The 13,364-nt window shown below is 47.0% G+C and overlaps 1 protein-coding gene across 1 annotated transcript; it reads right to left on the reverse strand.

Moving 5' to 3' along the window:
* Positions 1-1,961: 1,961 nt before the first annotated feature.
* On the reverse strand, positions 1,962-6,724 carry LOC309379807 (acrosin-like; the record flags this gene model as incomplete). The annotated part of the gene is made up of 5 exons (XM_081929260.1): positions 6,582-6,724; positions 5,773-5,973; positions 3,775-4,058; positions 2,510-2,655; positions 1,962-2,303 (listed from the first exon to the last, which is right to left on the reverse strand). Coding segments are annotated over exons 1-5 (1,083 nt in total), but the record flags the coding sequence as incomplete, so codon positions are not given.
* Positions 6,725-13,364: the final 6,640 nt, after the last annotated feature.

Below are 13,364 nucleotides of genomic sequence, written 5' to 3' on the forward strand. Positions count from 1 at the left end.
AAGCCCCCCAAAGCACAACAACTTCAATCCTAAAAAATGCTCAGCAACTTTGGTCAGCAAATCTGGCCCTCTTTGAAGAAAGTTTGCAATAGAGCCTTGCAGCTTCCAGGGAACAGCCTGGATCTGCAGCTGAAATAAGAGAAGCAGATCATAGCAGGTGACACAAATAATTCACCTTACAGCCTCCAAAGCATGATTCAGGAGAGCTGTTGCTTTAGGTTGCAAAAAGCAGCACACCAACACTCACCTGTTGATCCATTCATTCGTGGTTTTATTCATTTTGAGAACTTTGATTTTTTTTATTTTCTTAAAAAGTGTCACCAACAAGCTGTTTGCAGCATTAAGTCCCCATTCAACTTCATATTCAAGCCAGGTTAAGAAACTCTGAGGAAATGGTGGCGAAGCAGTGAGATGAATTTTGCACACGTGATCCATTATGGGTGAAGTTAAAGAAGAAAATCAAATGGGGAGAAGATGCATTTAGTTTGTTACCAGCAAAGGGCGGATTGTGGGCTCTGAGATCTGGCAGGGGCAGCTCACCCACCTTGCCCACGGGCACCCCTGGCATTGCCACTCGAGCCTGGCAGTCCTTATCAGCCCTCGGCTGAGCTAGGGACCACTTCCAATTGGCTCCCGGGTGGCGCCGGAACTTGCCTTTGCAGCGGCTTCAGCGACCTGGACTCAATCTGTGGTGGGGCTGTGCGAATCGTGATCCACGGCCTGCGAATCGAGACCCACGGCCTGTAAATCTGCCCATGCCAAGCTGGGGCCCTTGTCCTCAGATGCAATCTTCCCAGCCGCATGGATGTTAGGCCCCAGATTGGGCCCCGGGAGGGAGTTGAGTTGCCTGGTCCCGTGGGCTTTGTTCCAGGAGCCATGTCTGATATAACGGGACTGGGACCCCCTCCTTTGGGCCACCGTGTGGGATGGGAGTTGGCTCTGGGGGTGGACCAGGAAATGGAAAGGGTCTGGGGGGTGGTGCTGGGGGGTGGCCAAGGTCCGGTTGTGGGGTAGACCACAGGAGGCGCCTGAGGGGTGGTCTCAGGGGGTGACAAAGGTCTGGTCGTGTACCAGGATGCTGGAGGAGTCTGGGGGGTAGTGTTGGGGGGTGGCCAGGGTCTGGTGGTGGACCAGACCACAGGAGGTGTCTGGGGAGTGGCCTTGGTGGGTGGCCAGGGTCTGGTGGTGGACCAGACCACAGGAGGGGTCAGGGGGGTAGTGTTGGGGGGTGCCCATGGTCTGGTGGTGGGCCAGACCACAGGAGGAGTCTGGGGGGCGGTGTTGGGGGGTGGCCATGGTCTGGTGGTGGACCAGACCACAGGAAGTGTCTGGGGAGTGGCCTTGGGGGGTGGCCAAGGTCTGGTGGTGGGCCATACCACAGGAGGGGTCTGGGGGGTGGTGTTGGGGGGTGTCCATGGTCTGGTGGTGGGCCAGACCACAGGAGGGGCCTGGGGAATGGCCTTGGGCAGTGGCCATTGTCTGCTGGTGGGCCAGACCACAGGAGGGGCCTGGGGGGTGGTCGTGGGGGGTGGCCAAGGTCTGGTGGTGGGCCAGACCACAGGAGGGGCCTGGGGGGTGGTGTTGGGGGGTGGCCATGGTCTGGTGGTGGGCCAGACCACAGGAGGGGTCTGGGGGGCAGTGTTGGGGGGTGGCCATGGCCTGGTGGTGGGCCAGACCACAGGAGGTGTCTGGGGAGTGGCCTTGGTGGGTGGCCAAGGTCTGGTGGTGGGCCATACCACAGGAGGGGTCTGGGGGGTGGTGTTGGGGAGTGGCCATTGTCTGCTGGTGGGCCAGACCACAGGAGGGGTCTGGGGGGTAGTGGTGGGGGGTGTCCATGGTCTGGTGGTGGGCCAGACCACAGGAGGGGCCTGGGGAATGGCCTTGGGGGGTGGCCATGGTCTGGTGGTGGGCCAGGCCACAGGAGGGGTCTGGGGTGTGGCCTTGGGGGGTGGCCAAGGTCTAGTGGTGGGCCAGACCACAGGAGGGATCTGAGGGCTGGTGTTGGGGGGTGGCCAAGGCTTGGGATATGGCACATTCCCATTTTGTCGCATTTGGAGCTGTGGCCTTGGAGGGGGGTGTGGCAGTCGCATAAGCTGGGGCTGTGCCATTGGCGGTGGGTGGTTGGGTAGTGAAAGGTCCTCATTGGTTGTCTTCCTGATCCAGTCGCGGTAGAACTGTGTGGAGGTGTAGACCCCCGGCCTTTTTCCCTGGCCGCAGACAGACGGTCCCCAGCTGGCGATTCCAACCACCCAGTAGCGTTCGGACCTCTGCTCCCGGCACATGAGGGGACCGCCTCTGTCGCCCTGCAAGTGGGAGAGAAAAGGCTCCTGTGAGGATTTGGTCTCTGGGGGGCCTTCTCCTTCTCTCATGGCTGCTGCCTGAGATGCTGGAGGAAGAATGACAGAGAAGTTTTGCATGTTCAGAGCAAGGGCTCTGCTGCTCCAGGAGCACCAGAGAGTTTTGCCCCCAAGCCAAACCCATAGCCTTGATTTTGTTGTAGCTTCACCACCTTGCAAGAAGCTACGCCTCCGTCCAAGGTTCCAGCGCAGATGTTCTCCTCGAGGATCCTATTGGACCACCAGTCCGGGCTGCTGCATGTCGCCCTGGGGATGAGGTCAACAGTACCCTCCTGCAGGATGTCGGGAAATTTTCTCGCTGATAGAAGAAAGGGAAAGTGGGGGGAGGGGGAGGCTCAGTTCAGATTTCACTCCCCACCCCACCTGTACCCCCAGGACTAAAGGAGAGAGGCATGAAGGCATGTGCAGCAGAATCACCCCCCTAAAACTTAGTTGATGGACTGGGGGTGAGATCAGAGACAAGGGTATGCCAGGCTGCAGAGTAGGGTGAATTCCTGGTTTCTGGGGGCCCTTAAAGGTAAAGGGGACCCCTGACCATTAGGTCCAGTCGTAACTGACTCTGGGGTTGCTGCGCTCATCTCGCTTTATTGGCCGAGGGAGCCGGCGTGCAGCTTCCGGGTCATGTGGCCAGCATGACTAAGCTGCTTCTGGTGAAGCAGCGCAGCGCACGGAAATGCCATTTACCTTCCTGCCGGAGCAGTGCCTATTTATCTACTTGCACTTTGATGTGCTTTCGAACTGCTAGCTTGGCAGGAGAAGGGGCCGCGCAACAGGAGCTCACCCCATTGCGGGGATTCAAACCGCCGACCTTCTGATCGGCAAGTCCTAGGCTCTGTGGTTTAACCCACAGCGCCACCTGTGTCACCTGGGGGCCCTTAGAGACCCCCAAACCTCCCGTTTCCTCCTGAAACCACATCCCTCCCTCCCTATCTCTCCATCTGTCCTAGTACTGCATACACTGAGCGACAGCAGCGTTAGACAGGAGTTTCCACCAGCTCAATCTTCTGCGTGCAAAGCCATCATTACTGAGCTGAGTTCTGGGGGCAAGCATCTATGTCTGGAGAAGGTGATCTGCCCTGAAGCTGTGAAGTGGAATGGCTCTCAAAACCAACCATCTCTATCCCTTTCTGCTCTGTGAAACATGCACACACCTGCCTTACCCCTAAGACTTAGGGCTTCTGATGTACACAACCCAAGTGTAACTACCTACTTAGAATCCTAGAGTGGGAAGGGACCCCCAAGGGGCATCCAGCACAACCCCCCTAGAACGCAGGAATTGAAATTTCCACCATGACTACCATTGCTATCACGTTTCTTTGGTGAAATTGATCGGCAGGGAAGGTGTAGTCTGCAAATTTACTTTAGGCACACAGCCAGGCCGCTCCTTCTGGGGGCCTGGTTTCCCTGCAGATCTCACTTTTCGGGTCTATAATTCCAAAACCGCTGACATAGCAGTGCTTGAGCAAGGAAACCGCCACGCTGTCATCCGGCAAGCAGGCTGGCTGAATATAGTCTGTGCAGTTGACTGGCTCATTCAGCTCCACCAAGGAAATGTCGTTGTGCACTTTCCTGTAGGTATCGTTCAAGAAGTGCTCAAAGAGTTCGTGGTTCACCAGCCTCTTGATCCAGCGCCTCTGGGCATCGGGACCGGGGTTGGAGATGCGGTTGGCGCCAATCGACAGGCTGATATTTGGTATTTCTCTGCAACAAAGAATACGCATAGAGTGGGGACTGTGTTCCAGGTGGATTTGGAAAACCAGATGCAAACAACTTGTTCATTGGTGGTCCCTCATCAAACTGGGGCGACGTTATGAGTGGAGCGATGAAGAGTTGCTTTGCTGAAGGGGTGGAGGGACTTTGCATGACTTTGCTGAAGGGGTGGAGGGAAATCTTTGGAAAATACATTTAGGGTGTTGGTTTTGGTTCCTATCATGTTTCTAATCTTCTCTGCGTCATTTTTTTTTAAAGTCCTCGTAAAAATTCATCATCATTTTAGTGTTAATTGCTCTTAATATACACATTTTTGCAGAGCAATTTGCCCCCAAACGCATTGTTTTCATGAAATATTGCATAAATATTGCATTTTAAAGGGCGCTTTACCCCAATGCATGCATTCTTAAACACATTTCTATTCATTACTCATTGCTCTCCTTTTTTTTAGTGTAATAAATTTGACTTTTCATCTACCTCTGCTGTTTTTGTTAAACTCTGGAGCGGCAAATTCTGGAGCAAAATTTCACAAAAGAACTCCAGAAAGGCTTGTCCAGTTTGCAGATCTGTGGGCCTGCGTGCAAACTGAAAACTTCAGTAACACTACATAGTCGAAAGAATGAGTCCCGGAAACAGGAATGAAACAGAAGGGGGCCAGCTTAGTCCCAGTGTCTTTTTTTCAAGTTTTGCAGGAGCACCGCTGGACCAGGCAGGTCCAACTTTAAGTAGGTTTTGATCTGCTATCCGGTATCAAAAACTGGCAGTGATCAACCACCCTCCAAAGTCATTTAAGTTTATGAAACAAGCAAGCAAAGAAAGAAAGAAAGAAAGAAATGGATCTCTATTTCACAAATATAGTAGTTATGTTTTGATATTATCATGACAGACCCAAATAGTTACAGTGGTACCTTGAGTTAAGAACTTAATTCATTCTGGAGGTCCTTTCTTAACCTGAAACTAGTCTTAACCTGAGGTACCACTTTACCTAATGGAGTCTCCCACTGCCGCATGATTTCTGTTCTCATCCTGAAGCAAAGTTCTTAACCCAAGGTACTATTTCTGGGTTAGTGGAGACTGTAACCTGAAGCGTCTGTAATCTGAAGTGTCTGTAACCCGAGGTACCACTGTACTAGATGGACAAGTAACTAAACAAGTGAGAAAAGTCTAACTATATTTTTATATTAGTTTTCAGAGATCTGAGGAGAGAGATGGAGTGCACAAGGATTCAAGCCCTTTCTCTCTGAGGAGACTATCACAGGGCTTCTCTCTCTCCCTCCCCCAAAGCACAGAGCGGGTGGTGGGGAAGGAAAGCAAGCTGGCTTTGGAGGAAGAAGGCTCGGCTGGAGGAGGAGGAGGAGGAGGATCTCAGGCTTGCATGAGACTGGAAGCAGAGAAAAGATTTTCTTTCTCAGCCCACAATCGACCAAGATCAGAACCGCAATTGATGAAGGATGTTCCTGGGCTTCCGAATCCTAAAAAACTTCAACCCTAAAAAAAGGTCGGCCCTCGAGGCCCTTCACTTCATCAAATCTGGCCCTTTTTGGATACCGCTGGAGGCTGGCTCTGAGTTTTGATGCCCTGCGATGTTGACAGCAGCCACCCCTCTGAAAGCAGAAGGTGGGACTCTGCTCCCATGAGATGCCCCCGCCCCGGGTGCCAGGTTTGCAGACCCCGTGACAACACTCCTTGAGAACCCTTTGCTTACTTTGCTTTCTGAAAACAGTGGGCTGCGCTGAGGACCCATCGAGGGCTGATCAGGGAGCCTCCACAGAAACTGAAGTATCCCCTGAAAGTTTTTATTTGGAAGCTAACCATCCAGGGCCATGCTCCGGGGGAAGCGTTGCTGCTGCCCACAACCCGGAGGAGGTTATGGCTGCCTGCCATGGGACGCCTTCCGCAGACTCCGCTGGAAAGCAAGAAACAGATTGCCATCTACAGAGTATCAGAGCCATTGCATATATACCACCTCCCCCCAGTTTGCCCCTCCTCTTGGCCATCTTGGGAAGAGAGGGATGAAACTGGAGGTGTCCAGCTGCACTTCTGGATGCCTCCCAAATGCCCATCACCCCCAGGGAGGAGGGAACTTTTTCCAGGCCAGGGGCCACATTGTCTTCTGAAGGCTACATCTCAGTGGTGGGTGGGGCCAGAGGCAAAAATGGACTGTTCAGCAAATCCAAATTAGTAAACTATTTTCTACATCTCTCTCTCTCCCTCCCTCTGTCCTCTTTCAAGAAAAGAAATATTTCCTTTTGTCTGTCCCCCTGACTGGTCCCCCATTCCGCTTCCTTGGGTGACCCAGATGGATTCTAGTATTCTGAGAGAGGGAGAAAGATGCCCTCTGAGAACAGACTCTGTCTTTACATGCTAGTTTTGACCCACCACAATGAAGGGGAGTGAGAGCAGCCATGGGGTCAGTTGTGCCCCCCTCCTTTTCAAGACCACATCCAGAAGGAGTTGGTGGGTGGGATTCCCACTCCTGCCTCCTCACCATGTCTGGCCTCTCTCCCCACTTACTCGCAGTTGCTTTCCTTGGCATGGGTTGGGCGGAAAGCAGCAAGGGCCAGAACAGGGAGGAGCCACCACTCCATCCTTCTGCCGGCTCCAGGTGTTGTTGCTTCCTCCATGTTTTCCTGGAATCCATGACATCACAAAATGGAAGATCTGTCAGATCATCAGGTGGATAGTCTGACATCATCACAAGTTCTCTTCTCTTCTCTTCTCTTCTCTTCTCTTCTCTTCTCTTCTCTTCTCTTTGGCACCATGCTCAAAAGCCTATGTTCTGGAGTCAAGTTGTGTGTGCATGGGGCTCCTTTCTGTTCCATGTGCCCCTTTCTCCCTGTATTACCTGTGCACACTCAAACTGTATACAACAGCGGACCCTCCCAGGGACCCTATTTTCCAGGGATAGTCCTGGATTTACGGGATCTGACCCAGGTTCTGATTTGATCCTGGAATGTCCCACTTTTTCTTAGGATGTCCCTATTTCCATCAGAGAAATGTTGGAAGGTAAGGAGTTATGTGACCCCCCTGGGGCAAGGAGATAAGTAACTATACAACTTTTTGAAGACATATCTCTGATTTTTCCATCATGTGACTCAAGCGAGAGTCAAAATGGGACATCCTGGAATCCAATCAGAAGCTGGAATGAGGTTGAGGGGTATGCGCTGTAAGAACAGGAAGCAGGACCAGATGGGCCTCATCCAGCTGCTAAAACAAGTCTGCATTCGGCTCTGTTGGCAAACCACAGCTGGACACAGAAGGGGGACTAATCAAGGCTAAATTTCCAGATTAAGAATAAGAAACTAAAAGATAAAGTGCGAGATTGGCTCCATTATTATCAAATAATGGAGGCCTATAAATTGGAAAGGAAAATTGGCTTCCAGGTAGAAAAATCAAAATTGGAAACAAAACTGTTAGAACCCAATGCTAAAATACTATCAAGAATGTATAACTTGCTGTTGAAATGGAAAACGCAGGATGAAATGGTTAAATCAGCTATGATCAAGTGGGCTCAAGATATTGGTCATAACATTATGTTTGCTGACTGGGAACAGTTGTGGACCACCGGTATGAAATTTACGGCATGTAATGCCCTAAGAGAGAATATTATGAAAATGATTTATAGGTGGTACATGACCCCAGTCAAGCTTGCAAAAATTTACCACTTGCCTGATAATAAATGTTGGAAATGTAAAGAAAATGAAGGTACATTCTTTCACCTTTGGTGGACATGCCCAAGGATTAAGGCTTTCTGGGAAATGATATATAATGAAATGAAAAAGGTATTTAAATATACCTTCCTGAAGAAACCAGAGGCCTTTCTCCTGGGCATGGTCAGCCAAGTGGTGTTAAAGAAGGATAGAACATTCTTTATGTATGCTACAACAGCAGCAAGAATTCTCATCGCAAAGCATTGGAAGACACAAGATCTACCCACCTTGGAAGAATGGCAGATGAAGGTGATAGACCACATGGGATTGGCAGAAATGACTGGCAGAATCCGAGACCAGGGAAGAGAGACGGTGGAAGAAGATTGGAAGAAATTTAAGGACTATCTTAGGAAACATTGCAAGATTAATGAATGTTAGAATGACGTTGGTTTAGAAATTAAGTGGTTTTCAGCTGAAAGGGTTATGTAAAAAGAAAAGAAAGGTTAGAAATTAACTGAAAATTAAGGGAGAGGATTTGCTGAATTAATAATTAGAAATTGCGATACAGAAAGGGGAGGTATGAGGAGGTCAGGGAAGTAAGTTTAAGAAAATAAGGGTTTGAAATTATACTTGTTCTTTGTTTGTGTATTGTCTGTTTTATTGTTTTGTTTTTATATAATTTGTGAAAATTTAATAAATATCTTTAAAAAAATTTTTCCAGATTAAGAATAAATTTCCAGAAAACTAGATGACCCCTGGGAATCCCTTCCAATTCTACTGCTCTATGATTCTGTTGCCCAGTGCCAATGTGACTTAGGCCCATTAATTTCAGTAGCTTTCCTCTGAGTAGGACTAGCACTGGGGGGGGGGGCAGCAGTCCTTCTTACATTTGTGCGGTATGGGAACCTTGATTTCCAGGAAGAGACATGCATAGATGGAAGGTTTTCTTAGATTACAGAGCGGGAGATTTAAATGTGACACCCCCTAACTGGGTATAGACGCCAAGGGTTTGCAAAAAAAGTTGATAGAGAAACCTCACTGCAATTGCATCAGATATTTTAAACCACTCAAAGAAAAGGGACACAAAGAACAAATGGCATAAAATTCAACCTCCAACTTCTGTTTTTAATTTTATTATATCTTAGTTCCATCATTACTGGATTATGGTCTGATATCGTTTTCGGGAGGATCTCAATTTTACTTATAAAAGGTATTAGATTGTTTGAAGTCCATATTGCATCCATACGACTGGCTAATTTTTAAGCATATGAATAGAAGGTATATGGTCTGTCCTTTATATGTTTCTCTCTCCTTTCTCTCTTGGGAGCTTCCCTTTTCTTGATGTTGTCTCTCTCTCCGTTCTATCTAGATCCAGAGTTATTACTCCGTTAAGGTATCCCATAATGATCATACTGTCATTACTGTATTCTAATAGCTAATCTTCAAGTTTTTTTGAAGAAGTTTGTTTTATTTCCATTTTGTGCGTATACCCCCAACCAAGATTATTTTTTCCTCTACCTTTTGTCAATTGTATTCCTAACATTCTTCCTTCATTATCTTTAAATAGGATTTTTGCACCTATCTTTTGATTTATGTATATAACTCTTCCTCTCTTTTTGGAAGCATCTGATGCTATATATGCTGTTCCTAATTTATTATTTATCAAAACTTTGTCATGTTTCTTTGCTATATGTGTTTCCTGGAGACAAATGACGTCCCAATATTTCTTTCTTACAATATGCTAGGTTTTGTGCCTTTTCACCTTATTGTTCAAACCATTGATGTTCCACGATATAATGCTCAAGTTCATTAATCTTTATTAAACACAAAATCAAATACCAACATAAAATATTGAATTGCATTTAAGTACAGTAAAATAGTTATGAGAGCTTCTGTTTCTTTTATTCTCCTCCTGGACTTTCCTGTCCTTCATCTCTTTCTTCTCTTTCTTGAGCTGTACCCCTCTCAGGTCTTTTTTATATTTCCGCCAATAATTTCCTAATTTTTCTGGGGAATCTAATGGTCTTTCTTCTGTCTTTGTAAATGAAGGAAATACCTTCAGGAAATTCCCACTTGTATCTAATTTCATTTGTCTTCAGTTCAGGATCTGTCCTTCCAGTGAGCACTCAGAGCTGATTTCCTTCAGAATGGATCAGTTTGATCTTCTTGCAGTCCATGGGACTCTCAAGAGTCTCCTCCGGCACCAGAATTCAAAAGCATCAATTCTTCGGCGATCAGCATTCTTTATGGGCCAGCTATCACTTCCATACATCACTACTGGGAAAACCATAGCTTTAACTATACAGACCTTTGTTGGCAAGGTGATGTCTCTGCTTTTTAAGATGCTGTCTAGGTTTGTCATTAAAATAGTCCTTTTCAAATGAGAAATGTGAGCTCACCCCAGAATCAATAATCCACTTATTACAACAATTACCCAACAATTTTCACGATTCTGGACAGCTAAATTCCTTTCTTGTAGTAGCAAAGTGCATTCAGATTTCCCCTTCTTTTCCCCTTTTGGCTGAAAGGGGTGGGGTTTCCTTGTCCTAGGAGCTTTGCAGTTCTTTGCAATGTGCCCTTCCTTGTTGCAATTGAAGCAAACCACTTTCTTGGGCATTTCCCTGGACTTTGTAAATTGCCTAGATGCATAATTACTGTCCTTGCTTCTAGCATTTCTTACTGGAGACTCAGCTCGCTCTCTGCATTCCTCCCTTAAATGACTGGTCAGGTCTTTAAAAGTTAGACCTTCTCTGTGGTCCATTATGCTAACAAATGAATCGAACTTTGGTCCTAGGGATGATAGCAAAAATGATGTCTTTGTATCTTCATCAAAAGGCTTAGGAATAAGATCAATCTTTTGAATAATCTCAGTAAACTTGTTGATGTGCTCTGTGAGTTCTTCTTTTGAATTCATCCTCAGTCTGGTTAATTTACACATCAAGGTTCTATAGGAGTTCTTGGTAGATTCTTGATACATGCGCTCAATATTACTTAAGATTTGAGATGCATCATCTTGACTATTTATTAATAGATGCTCATCACAAAGTCCACTCGAAATTATGTGTCTGGCTTCGCTGTTCTTCTCTTTCCAAGCTCTTATCTTGGCTAAATCTTCCTCAGTTGCTCCTGTAGGCTGAGGGTTCTCTACAGCATCCAAAACGTATTTTTAATCTAGAAATGCTATTAAGCGCTTCTTCCAGTGCACAAAATTGTATTCATTTAGCACAGGCATTCCTAGTTTTGCATCACTATCAAAAGCTGTTCCAGCCATCTGAGAATTCAAAAATGTGAAAAATATTCAAAATTCAAAAATTTGTCAAAATTTTAAAATCAAAATCTCAAAAATCTCAAAATACAAAACAAATCTTCACTGCCTTGGGTCACTGTGAACTCTGAGGGAGGGGTTGCTTAATCCCCACTGCACAATGGAACAAAGGACCATGTGCTTACCAGGAAGTTCTCTCAGAAAAATATTACTCCACTCAAAATCACAATCCAACGCAATCCTTCAAAAATACACAAAAACATGTAATGCTGGGGCCACTAACCCTTTGTGGGAATGTTCAGGGATGCAGGGGAGGATATATTGTCTGATTATATCCTTATCCAACTTGTGTTAACAAGTTCCACAATTTCAGCAGAGTAACATTCCCCTCTTTTAAATTTTGCAGTGGATGTGTTTTGCTCAGGCTCGCTAAAGCCTCTATAATCACTGTTCAGGTATTTCCCCCTTATTCCCTCATAAAAGATAAGACACGGCAGTCTTCTATAAAAGTATAAAAAGAGTTTACTCACATTCTGTTCACAATCAGATCCCAGAAGGCAGACTTAGCTTAGAAAAGGTAACATGCACCTGAAAACTATCTCATAAGGAGACAGTCCCTTTGTCCTTTCTTGGCTGGAAGCCAAGAGGGCATCTTTGGCTAAGCAGATGTTGCTTCTTCAACGAAAGTAGTCACACAGAGAGAGAAATGGCTGCCCTGCCCTGTGCTTTTGTCGTTACCTGCACAGGTGAGGCCACACCCACCTCTAGTCACATGCAGAGGAAGTCTGTCCCAGCCCAGAAGGAAACAGGAAGTTTATCTGCTGGCTGGACAAACATTCCTTCCCATGTGCAAACATGTTCACTCTAGGAATGTTGTACTTGACTGCTCTTGTGTTTTACATCCCAGAAAGCTGTAGCGATCCGCAGGTGAGGAGCCTGCAGACAGGTGTGCATTGCGCTCTGCTGGCAGGGAATCCACACTCTATGCCACACTCTAACAACACTGGCTCTCTTGGATTTGTGACCGATGCTTTTTTATTTCTTCAAAATCCCATCTGAAGGATCTTCACCCTTTTTCTGTCCTGCCTTCCTCCAAACCCACATCCTTTCTGCTTTGCATCTTTAAACTGGATCACTGCTTAGTGCAGCAGCTGTCCAAAGGTGAGCAGAGGATTGTAATGCCATCTTCCTCCTGCTGCCTTTTGCTGAAAAAACCAAAACATGGAATAATTGGGATGTTTAAAACTGCAGAATTTCATTATCAGGAAGCTGCAGTGCAGGCACTAGCAGGAAGCAAAGTGGGATGGGGTATAAATGCCTTGATACCTTTATTTATTGTGTTTCTGTTATGTACTGAGTTGAATAGGATCCAAAAGGCAGTAGTCTGATTGGTCCTAGAACAATAGGTTTCAGAATGCAGTAGTCTGATTGGTCCTAGAACAATAGGGTCCAGAATACAGCAGTCTGATTGGTCCACAGGAGCCACCCAATCCAGCTCCAGGTGGAAGTGAATCTGCAACCTGATTGGCCTACAGGAGAATCCCAGAATAAGCCAATCACGTGGGGCCCATTGTGTAAATAATGTATATAAAGCAGACATTCTGGGGAACTTCCATTCCTCCTCACCACTATGAGCTGAATAAAGAGCATGAAATCCACTCTCGACTCCGAGTATATTTCAGTTTCTATCCCAATCCCCCCCCCCCATGTTGCTCAAGGTGGTGACAATGGTTCTTCCTTTCCACCCTTAACCCACACAACAGCTTTATGAGCTGAGGGGCAGTGACTGGTTCAAGGGATTTCCTTTGCTGCTGCATTTCGGTCAGGGATTTTAAGCTCTGTGTCTAAGCAGGGTTTGGGGGGTTTTTGTCCTGGCTCTTTCCTCCGGGAAAACCCTCATTTTACCATTGAATTGGTGGGAACAATTGCCTCCAATTGAGTGGTAAATTGCAGATTTTGCCCGAGAAAGAGCTGGGGCAGAAAGAAGAAGAAGAACTAAAGAAGAGTTTGGATTTGATACCCCACTTTATCACTTACCTGAAGGAGTCTCAAAGCGGCTAACATTCTCCTTTCCCTTCCTCCCCCACAACAAACACTCTGTGAGGTGAGTGGGGCTGAGACACTTCAGAGAAGTGTGACTAGCCCAAGGTCATGTTGGAAATCAAGCCTATATCGGGAGAAACTGGCAACTCTCCCAGGCACCCGGCTTGGTCTCCGGTTGACCTCCCTGGCTGCATTCGCCAGCAAGATCCAGGCTAGGTCTCGATAGGCGATTCTTCCCAGCGTGGGAAGAGCACACCCACTCCCTCCTGCTCCCCCGGCAGGGAAAGGAGATAGACAGAAACATATTTACATGCTTTTATTTCTGTCTCTTCAGCATTA

This window comes from Podarcis melisellensis (genome assembly GCF_964234715.1).
Source record: "Podarcis melisellensis genome assembly, chromosome: 10".
NCBI lineage: Eukaryota > Metazoa > Chordata > Lepidosauria > Squamata > Lacertidae > Podarcis > Podarcis melisellensis.